This window comes from Phoxinus phoxinus, assembly GCF_949152265.1.
Source record: "Phoxinus phoxinus genome assembly, chromosome: 17".
Classification (NCBI taxonomy): domain Eukaryota; kingdom Metazoa; phylum Chordata; class Actinopteri; order Cypriniformes; family Leuciscidae; genus Phoxinus; species Phoxinus phoxinus.
This window is the reverse complement of record NC_136892.1, coordinates 26,070,535-26,097,971: the sequence shown is the minus strand read 5'-3', so window position 1 is coordinate 26,097,971 and position 27,437 is coordinate 26,070,535. Positions and strand designations below refer to the sequence as shown.

Sequence of the window (27,437 nt, the reverse complement as noted above, 5' to 3'; positions counted from 1 at the left end):
TTAAATAAATGCCGCTTTTTTTTCCCAAGAGACTTTTTTCAAAAACATTGAAAGAATCATACAAAATGAATGTAACAAGCCCGTATTGCAAACATTTTGGCAAATAGATTTGTTTATTGCTTTGGTTGACAAAAGTCTTTGCCATTATTCTGCAAGGTGGCACAAATGTTTTATCATTCATATATATTTCTCTAACGGAAAAATAAATGTCTTGCCGTGAGAATTTAACACAACTGCACACATGTTGTCCAGGTACTAGATGGACTGTGTAATCTAATATGTTTTGGGGTAAAATATGGCCCATATCTTTTGTGGTAAGATATGGCTTCAGAACACCTTGGAAGAGAGATATGATTTGCGTTTGAGTTTATAAAAGCAGACAGAATTCCCTTCAGCCACACTTGCAGCCACTATGGCGATGCTGGGAGTTTTCATCTCTGTTGCCCTCATCCTGGGGACAGCAAATGCAGCTTCTGTAAGTTATGATATGCTTAAATGTTATTATGCTTAACAGTTCATCATGTTTATATATTAGGTAAGGAATAATTGACGACGAATTGAGGTGGTAATGAGGTTACACCTCGGGTGTGCATTAGGTTTAGCGGGAAACGCTCTTGACTAATTTCTTACGCATCTAATCCCAAACCTCCATTGCTAATTCCAAAACGTCCTTTTAGCGCTAGTAGTAACGGACACTTCAGACACTTAATGCAGTTGACTTAATGCAGTTGAGAGAGAGAGAGAGAGAGAGAGAGAGAGAGAGAGAGAGAGAGAGAGAGAGAGAGAGAGAGAGAGAGAGAGAGAGAGAGAGAGAGAGAGAGAGAATTGTCTTTTTTGAATTACCTGAATCTGTGTCTCACTGTTCGTCAACAACAGTGTTCGGCAGCAGCGTCTCTACTCCAAGAACAGCTCCGTTAATATATCGCTAGTAAGAAACACCATATATTGCTTTCAAGGTGTTAAACTATTTTACTGATAAAATCGTCCGAGCAGCGCTGACAACACGTTTATATGCGAGTGTGTATCCGTAGCTGTATGCGTGTGCTTTTGAGTGGGAGAGAGAGCGGAAAAAGATAGTAGGCTATGCGCTTCCCGTACGTTACATAATAATAAAACGTAAGCTAATAAAAAATGTTGTCCTATTGTTTATATTTATTAGCTTTTTATACATAACTTATTAATGCATTATTAAGCTAAACGAATAAACGTACATAAACATAATGAAGTGTTAAGCATAATAATATTTAAATATAACTCTTAAGTAACGCAATATTATCAATAATAAAAAAATATGATCCTATCACATTTATTTTAACTTGGGAATCTAAACCGGATACTATAGAAAAGTATTTAGTATGGTTTTCTTGCAAAAATAATTAGCCTATATACAATGTGGCTAAAAAGCTCAAAATACTACGCTATGCTGCAATTTCTAACCCAATTTAATTGTGAACATGTTGCAGCTGGGATCTGTGTACACGGAGGGAGGGATGGTACAGGGAAAGAGTCATAGTGTTGGACTCTTCCGCCATGTGGACGTGTTCAAGGGAATTCCTTTTGCTGCTCAACCTGGCAGATTGGCGAAGCCGGTTCCTCACCCAGGCTGGGATGGTGTGTATACCTGTCTGTCGTTCAAGCTTGTCTAGACATTTTTAGACACTGATTATTAGGTGTAGCTAGGGTCTAAAATAAGTTAGTGAGTGTATTAACAGTGTACTCTTGCTATACCTGCACAGGTGTCCTGAAAGCCTATGAGTACGCAAATAGGTGTATGCAGCTCAATATTCTCGGTAAAGAGGTCTTGGGCTCTGAGGACTGTCTCTACCTGAACATCTGGGTCCCTCACGGAAGTTCCGGTAAAAAACCTGTTCTAATTCACAAGACAAAAAAGTATGTTAAAGGAATCGTTTACCAAAAAAAATGAAAATGCTGTGATCATTTACTCACCCTCATGTCATTCCAAACTTGTATGACTTGCACAAAACATTTTTGTCCAATGAAAGTCAATGGAGTCCAATGTTGTTTTGACAGTGTTTGATGGGAACATTTTAACAGAATTTAAATTTTTGATGAACTAGAGAACAACATTTTAACAAATATGTAGTCATATTTGAGTGAACTAGCCCTTTAAGAATAACATTTTAAGTTACAAATATGTAGTCAAATGTATAAATGTGTTCTGTCTGTGAAACCTCCTTTTTTACAGTGTCTACCAATTTGCCTGTTATGGTGTTCATCTATGGTGGTGGCTTCCTGATGGGTGGTGGGATGGGTGCAAACTTCTTGAACAACTACCTTTATGATGGACAGGAGATTGCAGACAGAGGAAATGTCATCGTGGTGACGTTCAACTACCGTGTCGGAACCCTCGGATTCCTCAGCACCGGAGATGCTGACGCGCCTGGTAAATTTCATTTGAATATAACTAAGTCATACAAATATGATACATCACGGTAGGGAAAAAAATGCAGCCTAAAGGGGAACAAATTCCCTAAGGGTAAAAAAAAACTTTTTCAATGCTTTTGCAAGCGAACGCAGATTTTTTGGGGGAACAAATTATTACTATTTTTATATGCAAAGTGCAAACATTCTTTGGAGAGAATGCAAAAGCATTGATATAAAATATATATATATATAAACTGATCCAGGATTACAATATATTTTTCCAAGCAGCAACGGCTAGGATGTCAAATAATCGTCTAGCGAATCTGTTTGGCAAAAGTATATTTGGAAGACCTAAAATCAAAGACAAGGGGTCCAACTGTAACTACTCCACACATTCGACTTATATATTGAACAACTTTTGACCAGTAAATCCTAATTACAGGATTAATCAAATGTACCTCTAAGGAACGGTGTGATGTGCATTCTATGTGCAATCCTGAGCTGAATCGATCAGGCCCTGTTGCAAACAGAGATCTTATTCGCCTGACTCCAGACCTGCTCCCAATCCTCTTCTGTTATAGCCAATTGTAACTCACCCTCCTATAATATTAGGAGGTCTAACGTGTTCGCCACTTCATATAAGCAAAGGCCGTTATAAAAGCAAGAGATCTGCTTACAATTGATTGTGATCTTGATGATGATCTGAGCATGTCCTGGTCGACAGGAAACTATGGCCTGTGGGATCAGCACGCTGCTATCGCTTGGGTACACAGGAACATCAAAGCTTTCGGTGGTAATCCAGCCAACATCACTCTCTTTGGCGAATCAGCAGGGGGAGCCAGCGTAAACTTCCAGGTGCTACATAAATAAAACAAAAAAACATTCTGCTTACAGGCTTATGTATTACATTTTAATGAGAGGGTGAACATGTGCTGGTCTGGCTTTGTTTGCTAGGACAAGGTCATTTTTTAAAATTTCTTCACAATAATGCAAACTGTTGAAGTAGCCCTCGGTATTTGAAGGGCGCATAAATTGTCTACATAATGTTTTCACTTTAAATCTAATGGCTTCAGGTTTGTGTGAGGGCTTGGTTTATTATTGGTATGAAAACCATAAGAGGTCCTCGGTAATAAAGGTTGAAGGTTCTAAGGTCTGTTGTGTGTCTCATCCTGCACAGATTCTTTCCCCTAAAAACAAGGGCCTGGTCCGCAGAGCTATCTCACAGAGTGGTGTTGCTCTCTGTCCCTGGGCCGTCAACAGAAATCCACGACAAAATGCTGAGAAGGTGAGCATCATCTTCATGAATGTTCCACATTGCTGAATACTCATTATAAAACAGACCTAGTGCACTGTGTACAGTAGTAGCATTTGATATTCAGTGGTCCCAAAATCCTCAGGGGGTTGCTTACTTTCATTCCCAACCATTTGCGAAACACTTTACTGTACACTTGCAAGTGTTTACTTAGTGAAGTCACTTTTTCTGTTTCACATACAGACTGGCAGTTCAATGATTTTTGTCAGTTAATAATTAATGATTACATATCACAACTTGGTTTTATTTCTAAAGGTACAATTATTTCTTCAAAACTATATGGGTAAAAAAAATGTGTGTGCACTTTTAGATCGCAAAGAAGGTAGGATGTCCCACTGATAGCAAGATGGTGGCTTGTCTGAAGATGACAGATCCAAAGACTGTTACTCTTGCTGGGAATGTGGACTTCAGTGCATCTGCTAGTGGTAAGAACATTCAGAGTGGCTGCTTGTGTTTTAGTCCTTTACATGCTTTCAATAGAAATAGTTGAACCAAAATTAAATTTCTGTCATCTTTTACTCACTCTCATGTCGTTCTAAACCTGCACCCCTAGTCATTCTTTTCTATATAATTACAAAGAATGGCAAACGCAAAGTCAAAAGATCAAATCTGACCATCTTTTTCAGATCCCATTGTGCACAAACTGGCTCTGTCCCCCGTCATCGATGGTGACTTCCTCCCCGGCGAGCCTGAAACCCTTTTCCATAATGCTGCTGACATTGACTACATCGCTGGAGTCAATGACATGGACGGCCACCTCTTTGCTACCATAGACATCCCCACTATTAACAATGCTCTGGAGTCCACCCCTGTGTAAGTGCACTTCATCAAAGAGTCATCTGGAATCATTTAGGGAATTTTGAAAGACCCCATAAAACCAGAGACAGAGTTTTGTGGCTTTTGTTTATGTATGGTAGCTTCGAGGCCATCTACATGCGACTGTTCTATTAAAAGGTAAAAGTTGGCAAAAGTAAGCTTTAGCAGACCCATACTGCAATTTTTTGTACATTTTTTCTATTTAAGAAATGAAAAGCTACTCACTCCATAATAATCACTGCAATAATGATCCATAGACTCTTACATTTTCCTATTTCAATCCGAACTGCATTTTTTTTTTTTTTTGGCAATACACTGTTAAAATACACTGTTTACAAGTTAAAATAACTGTTTTATATTTTAATATATGTTCAAATTTAATTTATTCCTGTGATGGCAAAGCACAATTTTCAGCATCATTACTCCAGTCTTCACTCTTCAGTGTCACATGATTTGTCAGAGATCATTCTAATTTTCCAGTTTTACTGTATGGGAATATACGCATTTAAACGCATTTTTGTTTTCAGGAAAAACTGTGATGTAAGCTAAAGGCAACTGCCTTTCAACAAAGGGACAAACTGATGTGTCCTATGCAGAAAAACTGCACCTGTCTAGTCGTTTCATGGGGCCTTTAATAATCCAAACAACGGCATAATTAATAAAATAAAAAAACTGCTATTGATTTATAACAGGGAAGATGTCAGGGCTCTCTCGAATTCCCTGTCTGATGCGAGAGGACAAGACGCTGGTGCCGCAACTTATCAGGAGTACACGGTCAATTGGGGTAGTAAACCTAGTGATCAGGATATTAAGAAAACAATTGTGGAGATTGAGACGGACTACATCTTCCTGGTGCCAACCCAAGCGACCCTGTACCTCCACACTGACCATGCTAAGTAAGCTGACTTCATCTTCTTATTTACTGACCTCTAACGTGTGAACTGAATAGTAGAAACATTAAAACAACCTTTTTTTGTCCATTAGATCTGCACGCACCTACTCCTACCTGTTCACCGAGCCCTCTCGCATGCCTATTTTTCCCCTCTGGATGGGTGCCGATCACGCTGAAGACCTGCAGTTTGTGTTCGGGAAGCCGTTCGAGACTCCTTTGGGCTACTTTCCTCGCCATCGTGACGTCTCCAAATACATGATTGCCTACTGGAGCAATTTTGCTCAAACTGGGTATATAAACATAAATATACTTACAGTGTTAAAATACTTCATGTTATTCCACTTTAATGTGTAGAGGCAACAGGCAACTATATAGATAGGGCATTCTCTTTTGTCTTGTCTCGCTTGAATGGTTTAAAGGCATTTGCATGAATAAGAGCGAGATCAAATAATGTAACGCTAACCAAAGGATGACAGAAAAAGATGATGCTGCATTAATTGCTTTAAATATTTTTAACGGGTTAAACTAAAAATAGCTATCACAGTGTCTAAAGATAGACAATCTCTTTGTCTCTCCCTCACAGTGACCCTAACAAAGGTGAGTCCAGTGTTCCTGTAGCCTGGCCCGAGTTCGCCGGCACTGGCCATAAGTACCTAGACATCCACAACAGTATGAACAAGAACAGTGTAAAGCAGATGTTGAGAACGCGCAAGGTTTACTACTGGACTACCGTCTTTGCCAGCTACCCTTCTGTCCAGAAGAGCTGAGCACTGCTAACCTGACTACTGACTCATTTAGCAGTTAATATCATGCTAAGATTCATGCAATAAACAAAATATATGATGATCAAAACAAGTTTTTCTTTATTTATTTGCCATGACATGAAAATAATGCTGTTTGGTGCTCCAGTTAGATGAGAGAAAGTTTACAAAAACAACTACCGCCGCTTTGAAGTGCATTCAACTTCATCATGTGGACGAGGGAAATTTATTTGGACAGACCCAAGACCCCTCAAATTTTGACAGTCTACTCAACAGTGTTACCCTTTATTGCTGAATTTAATCAGGACATCACTGGAAAACAGGCCACAACCATCTGGAACGAAACTTGGATAAAGAATATATATTATACATGTAAGAAAGAAAACCTGAGCTGATATTTTTTAACAAAGCAGATAATGCAGCTGTAAACCATAAAAGGGTTACAAACGCATGTGTTTGGTTGGCTAACTTGGCTACCAGCATGAGTCAGAAAGCATAAGATCATCAGAATAAAATGAACAAAACTAAAAACTACCCTATTTGTACAAATGGATCAATGCTCAATGGTCAATCATGATCAATGGATTAAGCACATCTATAAATAATTCAATCAACTCTTCAAAAAGACAAAGAATTGTAAATCCACCCATTCACTTTTAACCGGGAGATTTACATTGAATTAAATTGACCATACCCCTGGATGCTGAATAAGAATGGCAGAAAGAAGAATTTACTGAAGTGCAAATATATTGTTTTATGATTCTTACAATTCTATAAAGCATAACAGTACAAGCTGAGAAGATCAGTTGAAAAAGATAATTGATGTTATATAACTGATGTTATTTTTGTGTGTGTGTAAGATGTAAGAGATGTAGTAAGATATATGCATATGGTTAGTAACGAAAAAAACCCCATAAAAGTTAATTTAAAGATGATATTCTAAACAATTAGTAGGCTAGGCTATTAATAGCCTATATTTCGGGAAATATCAATATGTTGGGTGCACATTCATTCCACCTACCTTTCCTCGTTTTTAATAAACTGATCCTGCAAATAAAGGATTTGCCAATGCACTTCGCACTGTACCGCTCTGAAATCTCGAAATCTCACCTGCATGTGGGCGTGGTCTCAGGATGTCAATCATACGCCGCGTCACGTATCCACGGCGCTCTTGAGCACTATACGGACATATGCTGTGTATGACATTTAGAAAAAGCATGCACAAACAAACCCTACCGCTTTCTGTCTGCATAGAAACAAAAATAGGAAGGAAGGATTATCGAGATCACTGACTGCCAGAGTGTGACATCGCAGGTGTCATGGAGAATTCACGGGCATCACTGATATTCAAGGCTGCCGCGGTGGCCGCGATCGGTCTCACCGCTATTTTCGTCATGCTCGTCCAAGATCCATCAGACATGCTCTTCGGAGGTGGATACCCAGAACTGTGGCGGAGAACCGGACTAGCCGGAGCCCCTACACGCGCGGCAGCCTGCATCTTCGCAGGCGTGTTCCTCCTCGCGATGGGCTGGTTGTACAGACTGTTATTCGCTCCTCTGGAGCTGCTCCGCGGTGTGGATGAGGTGGGGTACATCGCGGAGGACGGGCGCTCTCGTGCCCAGGCTGCCAACGAGGTGCGGCGGCGACGGAAGACTGGAGAATTGCCTCCAGTTTATCCAAACGGCTGGTACCGGGTTTTAGACTCTCACATGCTGGAGAGAGGAGATGTGAAGAGTGTGACAGTGCTAGGTAGGTGTATGAGATGGTAAAAATTAATCGCAGTTGAGGTAAAAACACTTCACTGGAAATGTCCCACAGTTTTATTTATCTTTTTTGGAGCTGTTAACGTGTCATGAGATCACAAACAGTCGCACAGAAGCGATATGAAACGTTATTAAATTAGAACGTGGGGGGAAGAACATCATTAAACATCACGGGACACGTAAATGTTGAACTGTAGCCTACGCATGCGTCACAGAAATGCGTTTTTGCGGAGCACTTTTTAAAAATGGATCTACTTGCAATTTCTTAACTAGTAATAACACATTTTTTATAGGCTATATGTAATTACATTTCCAAAGCTTTGGCGCCCGTTTAATATAAAAAAACTTGTAGGATATGAATTGATTATTATATCAAGAATTGCCTTTGCTAGGCCTACTAGTAAACATTCCATTCCTGATATCAAGAATGATACATTTTAGCTTGTGAAAATTGAATTGTTGATATCAAAACATCTTGTCCCAGGAATGATTAAAAGTCAAAATAGCTTGCCATTTTATGCAGGAATACATGTTAGACACTTATTAGGCCTCTAGTTAAAAATTATTAATGAATTACAGACTGCCAGTTTCATCCATGTGTCTTCCTTCCAGTGCTGCCCAGATGCAGATGGGGGACTGGGACTAAAATAGCTCTCCATTCACTGTTTTGTAGCCAGATATGTTTTCAGGTCACTTCAAGAACAGAAACGAAGTCATTTGCATCCTGATCCCTGCATTCCCATTTCCCGGATTCCCTACATTACTTTTATAGGTTACTATACTCCCTTTTATCTAAAACTTAATCTAAAACTTTTTAAACAGCTATTCTTGTATGATTATTAGAAAAGTAATGTTTATGATCTCATAAATTGAGAGACTACATGTACAATTTGTACTTAAAAATTATTTGACACACGGCAGGACTATTTAAAATAAGTGTTAAAAAGGGAAAGCTTGAAGAAATGGTGACAAGCACAGGACCTAAAATATACCTACATGCATATAAATATTAACCTAAAAAAATATAGTAAATGTAACAATATGGAATAATTAATCAACATTCTAAAGTTGAACCTATTTGGGTGATATTTCACAAGCAGGATGTCGTTGAATCATTAGATATGCAGCTAATATCTTTTTCTCTTTTTTTTTGACCATTTTCTGATGGAAAATCAGCAAAGTTATTAAGAACCTTCTGAGAGATGATCAGGATTCAGGAGGCAAAGTTGCCTCTCGTATTGACTTCAGACAGGATTGCGGAAGCGTTTGTGAAAATAAATTCATCCTCCATCATTTTCATTATGTATCACTGTGACAGACTATAACCTCAAAGGTCATGACCAGAGTTAAACTCTACTGTACGTCCAGCCCTGTCATTGCAAAGTCTTTGTCTTTTGTTGCTCAGCTTTGCTTTGTGTTATGTTTAAATGTCTGTTGCTTAGCTGAGTTGCTGGAGGATGTCCTATCATGTTGCATAGATCTTCGGTTTTTCAATGAAAACCAAACAAAAAACACCTTTGTAGTTTTGTCTTTGGGATACAAAGAAACACTGTTGTGCTTTTTGCAACCTAGAGACTGTCGAACCTGCGATGCCCTTTTCTACTGTTGATTACTATTATAAAAGCTGGACTGTCACCACCAAAAATCTTACAGATAAAAGATAATGTAAATGAAATTGCATTGTGTTTCAGACCAAATCTGGTTAACTAATCCACATTTGAACCTCACTGTGTGTGAGGCACTCTGACTGAACTTTCAAGTACATTTTAAATCATTATGTTTTAAAATGTGCACTTGTAGTGTACGTCAAACTGTACGTGCTGATAATATAATATTAATGAAATAAAAAGCCACTTAAAGAGAGTACACTTTCCTGACTGTTTAACACACTTAAAGGGGTCATATGAAGCGATTTCTTGTTTTCCTTTTACTTTAGTGTGTTATGGAACTGTTAGTGCGAGTATAAGATCTGCAGAGTTACAAAGCTCAAAGTGTCAAACCTAAAGAGATATTCTTTATGAAAGTTAAAGGGATAGTTCACTTTAAAATGAAAATTCTGTCATCATATACTCACTCACCCTCAAGTTGTTTCAAACCTGTATGAATTTCTTTCTTTTGCTGAACACAAAGGAAGATATTTTGAAAAATGTCAGTAACCAAACAGTTACCAGGTCCCATTGACTTCCATAGTAGGGAAAAAAAATACTATGGAAGTCAATGGGACCTGGTAAATGTTTTGTTACTGACATTTTTCTAAATATCTTCCTTTGTGTTCAGCAAAAGAAAGAAATTCATACAGGTTTGAAACAACTTGAGGGTGAGTATATGATGACAGAATTTTCATTTTAAAGTGAACTATCCCTTTAATGCTCAGCCACGCCTTCCTAAAAAGCTTTGTTTAAACACGCCACAACATCTCTACGTAAGTGTTTTGGGGCAGAGTTTCATAACACTGCACAAATGTATAGGCCTACCCAAAGAAAGAAGGCGGAACTTTTATTCTCGCTGTATTATTGTTGCCGCCGGCGCCGCCATGTCGTGGGGACGTTGTGTTTTTGTTGCGAAACCCAAGCTACTTTGTTTGGCCTTCCAAAAGAGGACACAGTTATAAAACAGTGCTTCAGCTTTATTTACAACACTGTTCCAGAACAGTACAACCAAAATATTCGACTGTGTGCTGCGCATTTTTGAGTAGTATAGAGCGCTCTTGTCGTTACTTTCTTCGATCACAAATGCAGATATAGTTTAATGTTTACATAGTGTTCTCACGCCCATAGCGCGGCGCAACGCGTAAAAAGACAGTAAAAATCAGTATAATCAGTAGGCTAATTATGTCCCCAATTAAATAACTTTACCAATCTGATACAATCTGGTCCAGTCGTGCTGACAAAGTTGATCGATCAGCTTGGTCTTCTGCATTTGTAGTGTGATAAGGTATACTGACATTATCACCTGTCATTATTGCTTTGGGAGCTGATTTTCCAAATATGGTAAGGCTTAAGGTTTTTGGGCCAATCACAATGCACTGGATCGCTGGCCAATCAGAGCACACAACGCTTTTTAGAACAATGAGCTTTGTAAAAATCAACAAGTTTCAGAAAGGCGGGGCATAGAGGAGCAACAATAATGTACAGTATGTGTAACAATTACTTTTTTGAACCTAAAACCACGTAAACTCATTGCATTAAACCAAATACACAAAATAATGTTCTTTTTAGAACCATCATAATACCCCTTTATGTGTACACTAAATAGTGCTTGCAATAATTCCAAATTAATGATTAATGACTAGCATACTAAAACACATGTAATACTTCATTATAACTGTAGTTACATTTAAAGGTAATATATGTAATGAAATTAATTGAAAGTATATTTTATTTTACCATTAATGCTTGATATAGTACATTCGAGTATGCTAAAGTGAAGATGATATCAGGATGACCCATGTTTGACAAATGTTATCGGGGTTATATGCTCTCTTGGTGCTATCACTAACCCACAGGCTAAAAAGCAACAGTGACACAGCTAAATTTGGTTTTCTTTAGTGATCTCAAAGGGCACAACATTTAATTGCATGCAGTTACTGCTACAGCATATTGATGTGCATTTGATAAAACTTTAGTTAAATGGCCTATCGGCTAGATGTCCCATAGGAATCATATCAGATAACAGACTCAGCTCAAACACACTGCCCTTGCTCTATATATAATATACGTATCGACTATATGTCTCATAGGAATCATATCAGATAACGGATATGCTGCCTCAGCTCAAACACACTGCCCTCAATCTATATATAATAAACATGATTTTAATGTCTGACCTCCTCATATTGACTTAGGCTATTTCTTGTTGTTTGTATTTGCTGTGTTGGACTATACAGTGTATTTTCACACACATTATTGTTACCATTTGCTATTACCAGCCATAATGTTTGTTGGTTTCACTGCCTTTTTCTTTTGTGCAGTTTTGTCATCTGAGTGTAGGAGCTTTTTTTTCTGGGGCTCTGCATTGCAGGCAAATAAAACCCCTCAGGTCAGCATAACAGAAAGTGAGTTTTTCGATACTGTCGCTGTAGACCTGAGGAGTGAGAATGACTGTGCAAATCAGGGTAGGGTTGCACTAGGGTAAGTTCTTTCTTCAATTGGAACATAAAGTCCACACTAGAGGCTTATAACTACTAGCTAGTTTGTAACTAACTCTGTACTTTATTCCGTTGCACCATTTGTTCGTAAGGCCGAATGTAGCTAGTTGGTTGTAAGCTCTCAATAAAGTAATACGTAGTCGCATAATATGACATTACCCTCGATGATCTAATAGCAGCCTTCAAATATGTTTAGCAGAAGTTGTGTTGGAAAGCCGTGAATTTCAGTTTATCATTCATTCTAACTTCTTTTGCGGTAAACGGTAAAAATACGTTTCCATTAAATACGATACTTAATCATGACTGATAGCACGCGTACATCACAGAGACGTCTATTTGATGTGTGTTTACCTCTGGAAGGTGTATTGACGAGTGTTTGCTCATCTGCAATATGTCTATAGACGTTTCCTGTCAGATGTCAAATATACGTTTTGAAATTGTCTTTATGATGTTTATGATTTAGAATGTATGTAAAACTGACATCTTAAAGACGTCTATCAGATGTTAGTAAACAGCAGATGCTTTCCAGATGAAGGTATCTTTAACAGACATCTTGCAGATGTACGTGTGCTATCTAATAAGTGTTGTTATATGTAAATAACATTCAGAAACTGTATTTGAAACAAAATGAATAAGGATAAATAAATAAGTACTGATACAAAAAAACATAAGAAATATGGACGGGTTAGGACGGGTTTGTGTCGATGAACCGCAAGTAATCTACTCACATAATGTTCTCTCTCTTAAAATGTAAGAGAGTGTAAATGTCAGAATTGTCGAATATGTCTATAAAGAATTAAAGTCTGTCAGGTAAAAGAGCTTATTGATGCAGTTCAGTCTGCTATTTTATTCCAAACATTACTCCTGATCGGAGGCTTCCTTAAATATTTAGTTTATACGTAGAATTATGCTTCAACTAAGTTTAATGGTGTAACGCAAAAATATTTAGTAGTGCGAAAGTTATAACTTAGTGCCCTTTTATGTCAAATATAGTCTAAGTTGTAATATAGGCTAAGTTGTAACTTACTCACAGCTGGTGCAACCGGCCCCTGGATTTTACAATCTTGAATGTTGCTACGCCTATTCCTGGTTATATAAAAACTGCAGCTTGGCAGACAAACAATAGGCTTGATTATTAACTGACACACTTTACTGTTGGTTTTTTAATTAATTATTAACTTTTACATTTGGCTCATGATATAGGTTGAGACGTAATAGCAAAATCCAGACCAGTGTCACACATGCTCATTGATGTGACATGAAATGTCAATTATTCTGGGTAGTTATTATTATACTGCAAACCTCCTCCTCGTTCTGTGTTTGGCCTTTTGGGCATAAACAAGTAGGCCAGGCCCTTTCTAAAAGAAAATTAATTCAGAATGACAGTCTGTGGCAGTTGCCTGTTACCCAATTAAAAGTGCAGTAAGCGATTTCTGAAAAACGTTCAAAGTGGAACAAACCGAGCACCACAAAAACTTGTAGCCAATCAGCAATAGGGGGTCTCTTCATTCTTTTTGTGAAAGACCAATACTTCCCCCTTCAGTTTATTCTAACCAACTGCGGCATACAATACTATTTTTACTGTTAAAGACCACAGCAAAACGAAATGACATTTAGTTGTATTTTTCTTCAGGACAGCAGGTGGCGGTGTTCCGTGGGCAGGATGGCAAAGCCTATGTGGTGGATGCTTACTGTCCCCACTTAGGTGCCAACCTGGCTGTGGGCGGGCGAGTCGTAGGGGGCTGCATTGAATGCCCCTTCCATGGCTGGCAGTTCCGTGGGGTAGATGGGAAATGTGTCAAGATTCCATATGCAGATAAAGGTAAGAGATCCGAAAAGACGTGTTTTTAAGATGCGTTTTTTATGTTCGTAATTTGATGACTGTATCGTTTTTGTTGCAAAAACGTTGTGTATGAGTGCAAATGATACGTACTAGTTCTTCCTTTTTTAAATACAGTAAAAACAGAATTTTAGTGAGTAAATACATTTTTTCCTATTTTCTCCATTTTAAATTATATTTTATTCCTGTGATGCAAAGCTACATTTTCAGCATCATTACTCCAGTCTTCAGAGTCACATGATCATTCAGAAATCATTGTAATATGCTTATTTGCTGTTTAAGAAACATTTGATGTTATTATTTTTTGTTGAAAACAGTTGTGCTGCTTAATATTTTTGTGGAAACTGAAATACTTTTTTTCAAGATTCTTTGATGAATAGGAAGTTTAAAAGCCTTTATTTTAAATAAAAAATTTTGTAACATTATAAATGTCTTTACTGTCACTTTCGATCGATTTAATACAAAGTTCTGTTGTGAATCGCGCAGGCTGATTGGTCCTTAAATTCCCACGGTAGTCAATAAATGTTTCCCTTAAAATTCATCTTTGATCACCAAAATGACATATTTAAGTGTTTTTCACCTTTGAAAAATTGTTTTATTCATGCCTTAAAATAGCTTGAATGGAACTCTACACCCTTGGTTTATTTAGTATACTCGGATTCTTGATTATGCAGATAAGCCCCGCCTCCACTCACTCTTCCTGACTTCCTGATCCACTTTACTGTAGTAAACACAGCACAATGGCAAGTGTGAATACTGATTTAATTTAGCCATATATGTAAGTGGAAGAGTGCATTATACAAGCTTGTCTACAAGTCGATGTATCTCAATCTCAACATAATCTGCCTGCAATCACATCATTCGGGATAAATAAGGAGCTTAAAATGTCATCTTGTTGTGTTGTTGGGTGCCAGAATCGAGTACAGACTCCAACTTGAAATTTTGTCGCATTATGTTTTCTAAACTATTGTGATTATTTGTGAATCATCTATGATTGTATACATTGTTGTGGATTGATTGTGACTAGACTTTTTGAAGAACCTGGTAAGAAAGAATAATCAAATACATAGTTAAAAAAAATGAATATGCTGTATCTGGAATTTTTATTTCTAGAAAATATTCACATCATTAAAATTGCACTGTAATATCACTCTTTACATGGTCGTCTTCTGGCCTTTGCACTGGCTAGGCAGAACCTACCTCCACCTAAGCTCCGCCCACAAAATAAGTTACCATGTTTACTAACTGAAAAGGGGTCTATAGGGCACAGCTGATTGGTTCCTGCTGTATCGGTAGCCAATAAGCTTGCTGCTCAACCTTAAATTACTAGTTCAGCATTTCAGATCTAGGGGGTTTCATTCAGAAACCCCCGACCTTCCCCAGCTCCCCCTGTATAGATCTGCTACGGTTAATTCATGTATTCTATATTGAACAGCAGCAGCGTGTTTTACTTGCTCACAGCAGCGTGTTGTGTATGTATTGGCAGTAAAACTAGCAATAACCAACAGCAGCAGCGAAGCAGATCTATTCCGCCAAGACCAAACATATCAACAATGTCATATCAATTTCCATGCCAAACACACCAAAAACGAGAGTTGTCATGACAGAAATGCATCCTTGCTCAATAAAAGTATTAATTTCTTGAAAAACAAATGTAATCAGTAGTGCATTTGACATTTGTTTGGATTGTTTTTAGTGCCCGAGTTTGCGAAGGTGCGGTGTTGGCCCAGCCGTGAGCTCAACGGGCTGGTTCTGGTGTGGTTTCACTGTGACGGGCTCGAGCCCAGCTGGAGAGTGCCAGAACAGAGCGAGATCACCCGCGGGGAATGGGTGTACCGCGGTCGTACCGAACACTTCATTAATGCACACATTGAGGTGAGACAGCATCAGTAATCCAGCTCGTATGTAAATATAGTGTTTGTAACTAACAGTCACTTTCGGTTCTGTCTTTTCTCAGGAGATTCCCGAGAACGCTGCGGACATCGCACACTTGGCTCATTTGCACACTCCAGGTATCGTCAGCGGAGTTGATCTGCGCTATACTAACAGCAAGACCTGGGAGTTTATACGGCACGACTGGAAGGTTTGATTCCTCACATAGACATTGTCAACAGCAGTGTTATTTTAGCATAACTGAAATACTATTATCAATTTTGTTAATATTGCTAATTAGATTTTTTTTTTTTCACTTTAATATCAGTTCAAGTTTAAGTAATTTTTGTAATTTTTTATTGTTTTTTAATACAGTTTTATTTTATTTAGTTTTAGAAATGTTGTTTTGGCAACTGGCTGATATTTAGTTAGCGTTTATCTTGTTTCAAGTAATTATTTTTTATGGTTTTAGTTTTTGTTTAGTTTATGATAAAAAAACCAATGTCAAAAGTTTTAATCTCATTATGCAATGGAAAACTAGGATACGTGGTTGAATTAAAATGGATAACACTATCATAAAACCATAAAAAAGTATAGAATATCTAAGCTCCACTCTTCTGTAAAAAAAAAAAACACTTCTTTGTGTCTATGTGTGTTGAGTTTGTTACCTGGTTAAAGGAGCCTTATAACTAATATTTATATAACCCTATGTATAATGCTGTTCAATATGTCTTTTATCAATATTTGTCCAACTTTAATAAACAGTTTTGTCACTGTACCTTTAAGGACAAATATGTTAAGTATGTTAAGATTGACTTTGCATGTGAAATAAATGTCTGAGTGGACTGAACCATTTTTGTTTAAAAAGTGCTAATTTAATCCTGTTTTCCATTTAATCTTAAAGGGATAGTTCACCCATAAATGAAAATTCTGTTATTATTTACTCACCCTCAAGTTGTTCCAAACCTGTATGAGTTTCTTTCCTCTGTTGAACACAAAAGAAGATGGTTTGAATGCCGGTAACTAGCTATTGACTTCCATAGTATGGGGGGAAAAAATACTATGGAAGTCAATGGCTACCGTCAACTGTCTGGTCTTCAAAATATCTTCTTTTGTGTTCAGCAGAAGAAAGAAACTCATACAGGTTTGGAACAACTTGAGGGCGAGTAAACCATTTTTGGGTGAAAATTATTACTCGCCCTCATGTTTTTCCTAACCTTTATGACTTGATTGGTGTATTTTCCAGGTGGAGTGGAAAGCCGAGGCCGTGCCGAACGAGCACTGCTCGCAGATGTTGGTGAAACACGCTCTCACTGTGTTCGGTCGCCACTGGCCTCTTCTTGATTTGGACGTCAAGGCCAGACAGGTAATGACTGAATTGTCATCTAGAGGGCGTGTGTGAGCTGTGCAGACTGAGAGAAACGCCTGGAGACTGACTGATTAGAAGAATGGAAAGAAAGTCATGGATGAGCTTGAACACAACAGCAGTGTCTTGATCTCTGTGTTCTGAAGGTAGTTCGCTGCATCTTAAGCAGTTAGGCGAGAGCGTACAGAGCATGCTTTTATGTAAATTAAGTGTGTGTGTGTGTGTGTGTGTGTGTGCGTGTGTGCGTTCGATGCTGTTCATTTCTGTGGGATGTGTCAGATTTACAAATGAGATGCTTTTGTTGTACAGTGCACTCAACGCGGATGATTTTCTTCATGAATCACGTATTATGGGTTAAATAATTCAGACTCTGTGCTGCAAAACATACTAAGCTTTTCTGACATTTCACAAATGTTTTTCAAAATGTAATTCACAAAAATATTTATATTTTAAAATATTAATTAAACAGATGAATATTCATTTATTACTTATTTTATTATATTTATTTTATTTGTTAAGTTATTCATATATTATTTGTCATTGTTAATATATGTTTGTTCGTATTACATTAGCCATTGGTAATGTAAATTAAATGAACATTAACCAAAGTTAATTAATGCTCTAAAAATATTGTTATTGCTAATTTGGTGCATGGACTAATGTTAAAGTATAGAGGCCTATAGTAAAGTGTAATCAAATATTTTTTGTTTGTTTTCGTGTCTACTGTATGTAGCAGTCCAAGTCTCAATGCCATAATTTTCCTTCATGGTCAGTTGTGCAACATTTTTCTTTTTGTGTTGTCTGAAAAGGAAAGGTCTTGTCGCCATAGTGACGGTGAATAATCCTCATGGCATGTGTGAAAACAGTTGTAATTCAAGGCTGTTCTTGGATCTTCACTTGAGGGTTGAAGTTAAAAAGACTGAATCCTTGAGGGTGGAAAGTGCTATAGGCGTGAGAAGCGAAATCCATCTGTTACGGAAGATTTTGTTTATGATTTATGTGAATTCATCAATTTGATCTGGTCTTCCGCAGCTTAGATAACAGTCATTTTACTCCCTGATGATATGAATGAAATATTTGATGTTTGCAGGTGGGTCCAGGTGTGGTTTTCCTGCTCTTTGAACACAGTTTCTTGGGTCGGGGTGTGATCATGCACTGCGTTACCCCAGTCGAGCCGTTACTGCAGTGTGTTTCACACACTATCTTCTACCAGAAAAGCATCCCTCCCCTGGTACCCAAGTTCATTCTTCGGGCAGAGTGCATCCAGGTAACGCAGACATGATGTGTCAGCAAAGCAGATTTTAAATTTGGTATTCTACGTTAATTGACAACATGTTGTATTCTGAAAAGTTTCTCATTCATTTACTGCTGCTCAAAAGTTTGGTGTTTATATATATACATTTATTTCATGACTTTTTTGGCCGGGCACTGCGGGCAGTGTATATATATATATAATATAAAATAAAATGCTGTTTTGTATAGTTACAATATACCTAGCAAAGCATGCGTATGAGATGTCTCAACTCATGGTTTTGCTGTTACAGTTCGAACGAGATGTGATGATCTGGAACAACAAGACGTACATCTCCAAACCTATGCTTGTGAAAGAAGACTCTGCTATTCAGAAACACAGACGCTGGTTCAGTCAGTTCTACAGCGAGAACAGCCCTCAACTGCGTTACCAGCACGACACGATGGACTTCTGAACATGAACTATGCTTCAACCCAAATGGGTTGCTAAAAGGCCAATAATACCAATATTTTTTTAACCGAAGCTGATATTTTGTTGATATAAAAAAAAAAAAAACATGCAAAAATTAAAATTATGCCTTTCTTTTGCAGTTCTTTTTAACAAAACATTGTATAAACAAACAACATGTGCAAAGACAATAATCAAGTAAATGCATAATAAAAGTGCACGTGCATTTGGATATTACAAGTCTGAATATTATACTTTTATTTTTTATTCCATATATTAAAAGAATGAGCTTACAAATATGTATATTCAAGTGTGTTGTGTAAAAATAGGTCACTTGTTTACCATGGAAAGGACCTTTCCTCCTTGTTGAAGTGCCTCAGACAATCATCTGTCAGTAAATAATAGTTGTGTATTTCTATCTACTGTGCTGCTGAACTTCCTGACTGCAGAATTACACACTACAGCCACCGCAGTCTTGGGATTGAACTGTCTGTGAGTCCTCTAAGCTTCAGTAAGCAATAAGCCAAAGCCCAGAATTGCCTTTGTCTTTGCAGATGCACCAGGTCTTGTACACAAACCTGTGCACACTGTGAACATGGATGCAAAAGGAAGTTCCCAGAAGTTATCTTAGATGTACCTTGAATAATGCATGAGTGTTGTTCTGCCTCCAGATACGTAGAGAAAACTGTTTCGTATTAAATGTTGGCACATAACTCGTCCCATAACTGCAGCGCACACTTGGAATAAACAGAACGAAATCGTCCACTAGTGTAGATGATATATAGTTATCACTACAGTCGTCTTAATAGTTGCCGTTCTTGTGAACAAGCCTTATTCTTATGAATCATTCTGTAGGAAATAAATATATTTATAATATACATATAATTGTATATATATATATAATTATATTTATACTATAATTATATACATAATTTAATCATTTAAATTTTAGAATAACCTAAAAATAGAAAGGTTTTTATTGAATGAGCTTACCATTATGTGATCTATCAGATAGATAGATAGAGAGATAGACAGATATATAGATAAAGAGAGAGAGAGAGAGAGAGAGATAGATAGATAGATAGATATATATATATATATATATATATATATATAGATAGCTAGAGAGAGAGAGATAAGATAGATAAATAGACAGATATATAGATAGAGAGAGAGACAGATAGTTAGAGAGATAAGATAGATAGATAGATGGATGGATAGATAGATAGATAATATTCAACGAAAGCTTAATATGTTGTTTTGATTATTATTTATTTGATATTTTGGCTGAAAGCCCTTCTTCAGGTTTCACCGTAATTAATTGTTTATTCTCCAAGCTTGTTACTAAAGATGCCTGCCATTATCCAATAGACCAAAACACACTGTGGAAATTAGTGTCCACCAAATAGCTGCCAAGTAGGTAGTGCAATTACTGGACGTGTTGCTATCAATTACCATCAATAATGGTTATCCACTCAAAAGGGACATTGCGGCAGTGCAGTTCCAGTGCAGTTCATCTGATTCCATCCACTGTCTGTCTCATAATACTAAGTGGCATTAATGAATATGTTTGAATGTGAACATGCTGACAGACAGGATGTGTCTATCTATGACATGCACCATATGGTCTTGCCCTGTTAATACATCCTGATTGTCATCTAGATGGAGCGATCATCATTCTGGGTTACTGCCCTAAACATATGCTGGTATGCAGATGTTTCGGCCTGGTCAATTAAGCCTTCTGAGCAGCTCGTCTCCTGTCGTGCCTGCAGTGACTTGTGTGTCTGTGTTTAAAGAGCGTGCATGGCTGTACAGACGGATCCTTCGCTCAGCCTTTCTGTGCTGGCTGGTGCAAAACAAGGGGAGGAAAATTATGACAGACCCTGTGACAGCCTCTAGGGACTCTGAATGAGATGATCTATGATTGAATAATGATTCTTTTAGACACATTTTTTTTTAATTTTTTTTATGAAATCACCATTGTTTGGTTCTAAGGAAAATTAAATACAAATTAGCACTTTATTTACTCTGTTATTGCCATAAAATGTCAGATATACTGTGTGTGTATATATATATATATATATATTGTAATCATTTCACAATATGACTGTTTTTATTCTATCAAATAAATGCAGCCTCTGTAAGCACAAGAGACTTCTTTCTTTCTAAAACATTTTTAAAAAATCATAATCATACTTTATAATTATTCTTTATAACAGGTAGTGTGTACACTGACCCAAAACATTATGACCAAAGGTGAAGCGAATATCGTTGATTATCTCCTAACAATGAGATAAAGAGCGCTCTACAAATAAATGTGAATTAAATTGAACAAGGGCTCATATTAAGGTCTGGGTAGATTAGATAGGAAGCAAACAATCAGTTCTCGCAGTCAACGTGTTGGGTGCAGGAGAAATGGACAGGAATAAAGATCTGAGTGACTTTGACAAGGGCCAAACTGATACGGCCCGACAACTGTGTCAGAGTCGCTCTGAAACGTGAGGCTTGTGTGTTGCTCCCGATCAGCAGAGGTGAGAATTGACCAACAGTGGTCAGAGGAGAGACAAACTACAAACTGGTGACAGGGTGTTGGGCACCCAAGGCTCATCGATGCATGAGGGCAATGAAGGCTACCCCGTCTGGGCCGAGCCAACAGAAGGTCTAATGTGGCACAAGACAAACAAGATTTTAATTAGTGGAGGAATGTGTCAACACTGCTGCGTATGGGACTGCGAAGCCTGGTCCATGAGTCGCGTTTTCTTTTACATCATGCAGGCGTGTATATAAGGCTCCTTGATGAAATCAGAATGCACTGTGGGACGGCAACAAACTGGTGGACGGAGTGTGACGCTCTGGGCAATGTTCTGTCCGATGAAACCCTGGGTCCGGCCTTTCATGTGAACGTAAATTTGACATGTGCCACCTACCTAAACATGGTTGCAGACCAGGTACAGTACACCCCTTCATGACAATGGTGTTTCCTGGTACGCTTAATTCAGCAGGAAAATGCACAGGAATGGTTTGAGGAACATGATGAAGAGTTCAAGTTGTTTCCCTGGCCTCCAAATCCCCCAGAACTGAATCCTATTGAGCATCTGAGGGATGCGCTGGACCAACAAGTTCGATCCACGGCGGCTTCCCCTTGCAACCTACAGGACTTGAAGGAACGGCTGCTAAATTCTTGGTGCCAGAAACCACAGGACACCGTCAAGGTCTTGTAGAGTCCATGCCTCGGCAGGTCTGCGTTGTTTTGGCAGCAGGCGGAAGTGCCGACAGCATGTTAGGTGGTCATAATGTTTAAGCTCATCGGTGTGTGTGTGTGTGTGTGTGTGTGTGTGTGTGTGTGTGTGTGTGTGTGTGTGTAATGAATTACAGTTTTTTTTTTTATTGACTACCTCATTTTGTTTGCAGTGTCAATGCCTTTTAGTTTGTATTAGCCTGACCATGTGAGATAATGCATATGCAATGATGTTCTTGAATGCAAATTAGTAAATTGCATATTGTGTTACAACCGTATCCGAAATTGAAACTGACAATTTGGTTTCTCTTTACAATGGAGGCCATTGCAAACAGATACAGCATTTAGGCCAGTAAAATGTAAATTAGACATGATATGTGTTTCTGGAGAACTGATTATGCACATGATTTGCATAATTGCATTAGCCTGAGATATAATATTCACAGATTTTAAAATACACTGTACAATGTTTGGATCTCAGATCTATTTCATATATATTAATTTGAAGTGGACTGCATTACTCAGAGAGGTTTCACATTAAAAAGACCAGCGGTAATAGAATGCCACTTTTTTAGTTTCTGTATAGACTACATGAGGATATTCCAGGTGCATTGCTCAACGCAAGAGGTTTTTAACTCCAGGCAGTGTCTGTGCTGTTGCTTCGAATCACATGCACTTTGGAAGTAGGACAAGTTTTTTTAAAGCGCTGACGTACTAAGACTGAGTGCAGCTTCTGACCTTGGGACTGCTGATCTGGCAATAAAGAAGCTGGAGGTAACTCACCTGACATCTGATTTGATATCACCTTCTGTAATGGCTCATGTCCAAGCACTGGCAGATGGTCCTGATGGGGATTCTGAAACAATGACAAAACTATTCTGTTACCTCTAAATAACCTTCGCGATAAAGCAAAAGAGTGTAATAGCGAATGTCCAGCGATGTTGAACACAGATGCAACGGTGGTATGATTTGATCTTCTTTTATTGAACATTTGTAATGAACAGATTCCACAGGGAATTCCGTGCACCGAGCCAGAACCAATTCCGACAGATGGAACGATCAGCATGACATATAGAAGAATAAGCCAGGAATCTGATAGCTCGAGACCACCATGTGTGGACAGTATGGCCAGCCTGAGCTCAAAATCCACCGATTGCCCAATTTGCAATGAATCGTACAGCTCCGCGGGGCGAGCATCGCGTGGAATTCCTGAACTGTGACTGTAAAGAGTGCCAAAAGTGCTGCAGACTCTAGCCGTGTTAGATGCCTCCTGTGTCGCCAGAAAACCCCTCTTTTACTCTGGGAGACCTATAGAGAAAACTTCATAACTCTCATCTGAGACAGTGCGGTTGTTTTGGGCTCCCTTGGAGGCTTGTGCAAATTGACGAATGAGATTCAAGAATGCTGGATAATGCAATTTAACACAGCTGTCTCATTCTTGTTTTCCTTGCCATTCTTGCGTTAGCCCAGTTGTTTGCTTTTGCAAACTAGCCTCAGGCCGAGAACTCCAACTGTGAACTAATTTATTCAACTTGACAACAGATGCCACTAAAACAAAATTTGAAATAAATGTGAGCGGTGCTTGCCCATGCAAAACCCGTTGCCAAAATGCTAGGGTGTTCTGGGTGGTTGCCAGGGTGTTGCTATGCGGTTGCTAAGGTGTTCTGGACCCTAGATATGACTTTGTTTTATACTATTAAGAACATAATATAATATAATATAATTTTAAAATAAGCACAAGTTTTGATATTTAGGGCTATACTAAATATGATCAATAAATAATGAAATCTGTTTTCTGTTTCAATATAGTTTAAAACGTAATTTATTCCAGTGATGCAAAGCTGAATTTCAGTCACATTATCCTTCAAATCAAATCATTCTAATAAACTATATTTTATATAGCCTAAATAATACATACAATTTTCAGAGTAAAATAAAGATCAATAAACAATCAAACATCACTCTGCACAACCTTGAAACACTGCAAAGTCTTCCCTGTTGCCTTTTATCAATAATTACGCTTGCATATGGTTTAAAAATAATAAAACGTCTAAAATTCACTGACGGAGCCACATATATCATTGTCTAGATCCTCACAGATGTCTTTTGATATGGATTAAAAACAGTCAAAAATAGAGCAGTTATAGTGTGCTTCAGTTTAAGAACAGACAGTCCTCTTACTGGTTTTAAATAGCATATTTTTGGTGTAACATTTGGCTGGTTGAAAGTTCTCTTGGTCTGCGTCCTAGTTTTCTGAAGAAGAGATTGGACATCATTTATAACCATAGCAACCCTCTGAGGTTGGTGCAATGCCACAGTACTTCTGCGCATACTTTACCCCACGATGCTCGTCGTCTTGTTTTTTTATTATTTTACCCAATCTTTCCTGAAAAACTTAAGATTTACAGGTTGTAGAGGAGATCGTCTGAGCAAGGCATTTTGACATTTTGATCTGCACACAGTCTGTAGAATATTTATGTGAGACATTTTTGCATTTAGGCTGCACATACAATTTGCAGTGCTACTGTAGACCAAGTCACTATTTATGGCGATAGAAGGACAGAGATGAAAGGGTCAGTCATCAATAATAGATTTACATACCACATACATGAGAAACACATCATGTAGGCCCTCAGCTGGCATCTAGGACACACCAGAACAGCAGCGAAAGGTTTTTTCTTATCCCATTACCAGCCTGAAAACACACACACACAGGCGATGCGATAAATAATCCTGGGGTTTTGAAGCAATATACTTAAAAAATGTAATACTGTCATTATTAAGTGGGTCATTATGTAAACAATAATTTTATCCAACACTTAATTTGTGTTCATTATGCATTATGATGCATGTCATCGCCCCGTGTTTAATAGCCACATTAGCAAATACTTTATGCACATTTTTAAGAAAAAACATAGTAAATATAGTATAATATTATGCTCACGAAATGTAAGACAATTAGCTGTGGTCTGTTAATGACATGGCACAAATGTATTTCTATATATATTTGTCAAAATACAAACATGTTTATTTAAAGAAATATATACTGAAACACGTTCCATTTATTTAAATGCTTAGGATATTATTTGACAATGTTTTTTTCTACAAGACCTGTTATGACCCCAGGTTATAAATCAACCATTTTACCATCATAGTATCCTTTTTTAAAGTAATAAACTATATGTAATATATATATATAGTGCTGTCAAATCGATTAATAACGATGAGATACATCTAACATAAAGTTTTTGTTAACATAATATGCATGTGAATGTATATTATATTTGTATATATTAGGCTACATACGTGTGTGTGTGTGTGTGTGTGTACATATATGTATATATATATACTCACTCTCTCTCTCTCTCTCTCTCTCTCTCTCTCTCTCTCTCTCTCTCTCTCTCTCACACACACACACACACATATTCGCATGCGCACACACATTAGAGGTGTGTCATCTTCTAATTAGTCTTGACTGTTCTTTGGTAAATGGTCCTTCTCTATGTGTGTGTGTCATTATATAACGGCTGCGGTGCAGGCTGGCCCAGCTGTATTGATGTGCAGAGATGTGGGAGTGGGGGGAGGAAGGAGGGAGCAGAACACGACCGAGGCCAGTGAGAACCTTGTCGCTTGGTCAGCCTTTTGTGTGACTCCCAGCAAGCGAGAGACATCCAAGGATTCCAACACCTCAGACTGAGAGGTAAAGCACGCGCGGCGCCAATACAAGCGCATTCACTGCGAAACTCACACTCTTCCATGTTAAAAACATAAACGGAATACCAAAAAAAAAAAAAAAAAAAAAAAAGATTGTTCTCTGCTACAGACTGAAATTAGACATTATAATACAAATGCAAAGTACAAAAAAAAAAAAAACGTGCAGCCCCCCTCGCCCCCTGAGGCGCGTGATTCATTATTTAAAGTCAACGGAATAACTAGATCAATTGTGACCTAATTTACGAATCCCCTCTTCATATCAGACTGTGACATTCACATGTAGCTGGATTAGTTCCCACGGATAATCAAATATTAATACGGTTTCGATTGCAGGTTCTCTAACACGGCGAAATTAAATCAAATCACAATGAGTGGAGCATGACAAAATCACAAAACAAAACAAGTGCGTGGTGCACGAGAAAATATGTACATTAATAAGTCGACATTACTGTAGGTGTTTTCAATGATTCGTAATGCATGCTTATTGCTCGCTACTGTCATTTCATCTCATTAACACGCTGCGTTGCCAGCGCACAAAATGCCTACATGTGAATACTTTGAAACTTCACACTTCAGGAGAGAGGCTTGTTTCCTTGGTAACCGTTTTTTCCCCTTTTGTCCTTATGAGCCTAGCAGTGCATAATGCCGCTCAGCACATGCACCTGCATAGAGAGAGGGCTACCCTTTTCCCCGCAAGCAAGCATTACACTTCTTTTTTCTCAAAGCACTGCTTTTGTCTGGAGGTTTGACATGCATTAAAACATCCATCTTTGAAAATAAAGCAAAAATAGAGTTTTGCTCAGATGCCCTTTGAAAACAGACAGCACTTAAAGCCTGGGATGCGGGAAGACCTCCAAGACCTGCCACTTTATGTAATTACGTTTAAAGTCTATAGGTTTGAGAGACTGTTTGTTGAAATATAGATGCCGTGCTTACATAATTGATCATCGGATCTAAAATACATCTCTGAGCATTGGTGGTAACATTTAGCCATCTTAAATCAGTCTTTTTTGTGGGTGGGAGTCTATGGTAGAATCTAAAAATATAGGAGCCAAAAAGTCAAGGAGGACCTTTAAACAATCATCTATGTGTGTGCTTTAAAGATACTAATACACTCATAATTAAAAATGCGTTCTTGGTGAGAGGTTTCTTTGCTGAGCATTTTTATATCTGGGCCTCTCTTCTAAATATACTTTTTTTGTCTTAAACAGTGTTTTGATAAATAATATAAGAAATATCTCAGTTTGACCATGCCCGAACCCCTTATATATAGTTTTTAACCCATTTAATTCCACATGTTCTAAGGGAGCACATGTATTTTCCTGGATAGCCCAATAAAACAAAAATCATTGATGGTCACATAACAGTTGCTCAATTGCACCCAATTAAAAGTAGCAAACAATAAAGTATAATCCAGTAATCCAAGAACAGATTTATAGTTTTTTAATTTGTTTAATTCAATGTCATTTGAAATATCCAAATGTGAATAAACCAGTGGGCCTCTGTTTTTTTCCACATATGAGTGACCATTATTTATATGAAAGCAATTTACAATTATAATAGACCCTTTATTATATGTACCAAATATGATCTCTATATCAATTAGATGTTTTACATGCATCATTTGATCTA

General features: G+C 37.8%; 2 protein-coding genes across 3 annotated transcripts; both read left to right on the top strand.

The window, feature by feature from the left end:
• The first annotated feature begins 295 nt into the window (after positions 1 to 295).
• Positions 296 to 6,253, top strand: LOC306984198 (bile salt-activated lipase-like). Of its 2 annotated transcripts, none has more exons than XM_079585324.1 (11): positions 296 to 475; positions 1,464 to 1,611; positions 1,737 to 1,856; positions 2,207 to 2,404; positions 3,110 to 3,240; positions 3,563 to 3,670; positions 4,008 to 4,122; positions 4,324 to 4,510; positions 5,206 to 5,409; positions 5,498 to 5,695; positions 5,989 to 6,253. In XM_079585324.1, exons 1-11 carry the CDS (start codon positions 413 to 415, stop codon positions 6,170 to 6,172), a joined length of 1,656 nt encoding a protein of 551 aa, XP_079441450.1. In that variant the 5' UTR covers positions 296 to 412; the 3' UTR covers positions 6,173 to 6,253. The 2 variants fall into 2 exon arrangements, with proteins under 2 accessions (XP_079441450.1, XP_079441451.1); XM_079585325.1 differs by lacking the exon at positions 296 to 475 and adding an exon at positions 1,099 to 1,116.
• A 1,018-nt stretch (positions 6,254 to 7,271) lies between these two features.
• LOC306985049 (cholesterol 7-desaturase nvd) lies at positions 7,272 to 19,155 on the top strand. The gene is made up of 7 exons (XM_079586914.1): positions 7,272 to 7,915; positions 13,710 to 13,898; positions 15,613 to 15,791; positions 15,874 to 15,999; positions 17,035 to 17,154; positions 18,245 to 18,421; positions 18,699 to 19,155. Exons 1-7 carry the CDS (start codon positions 7,486 to 7,488, stop codon positions 18,858 to 18,860), a joined length of 1,383 nt encoding a protein of 460 aa, XP_079443040.1. The 5' UTR covers positions 7,272 to 7,485; the 3' UTR covers positions 18,861 to 19,155.
• Positions 19,156 to 27,437: the final 8,282 nt, after the last annotated feature.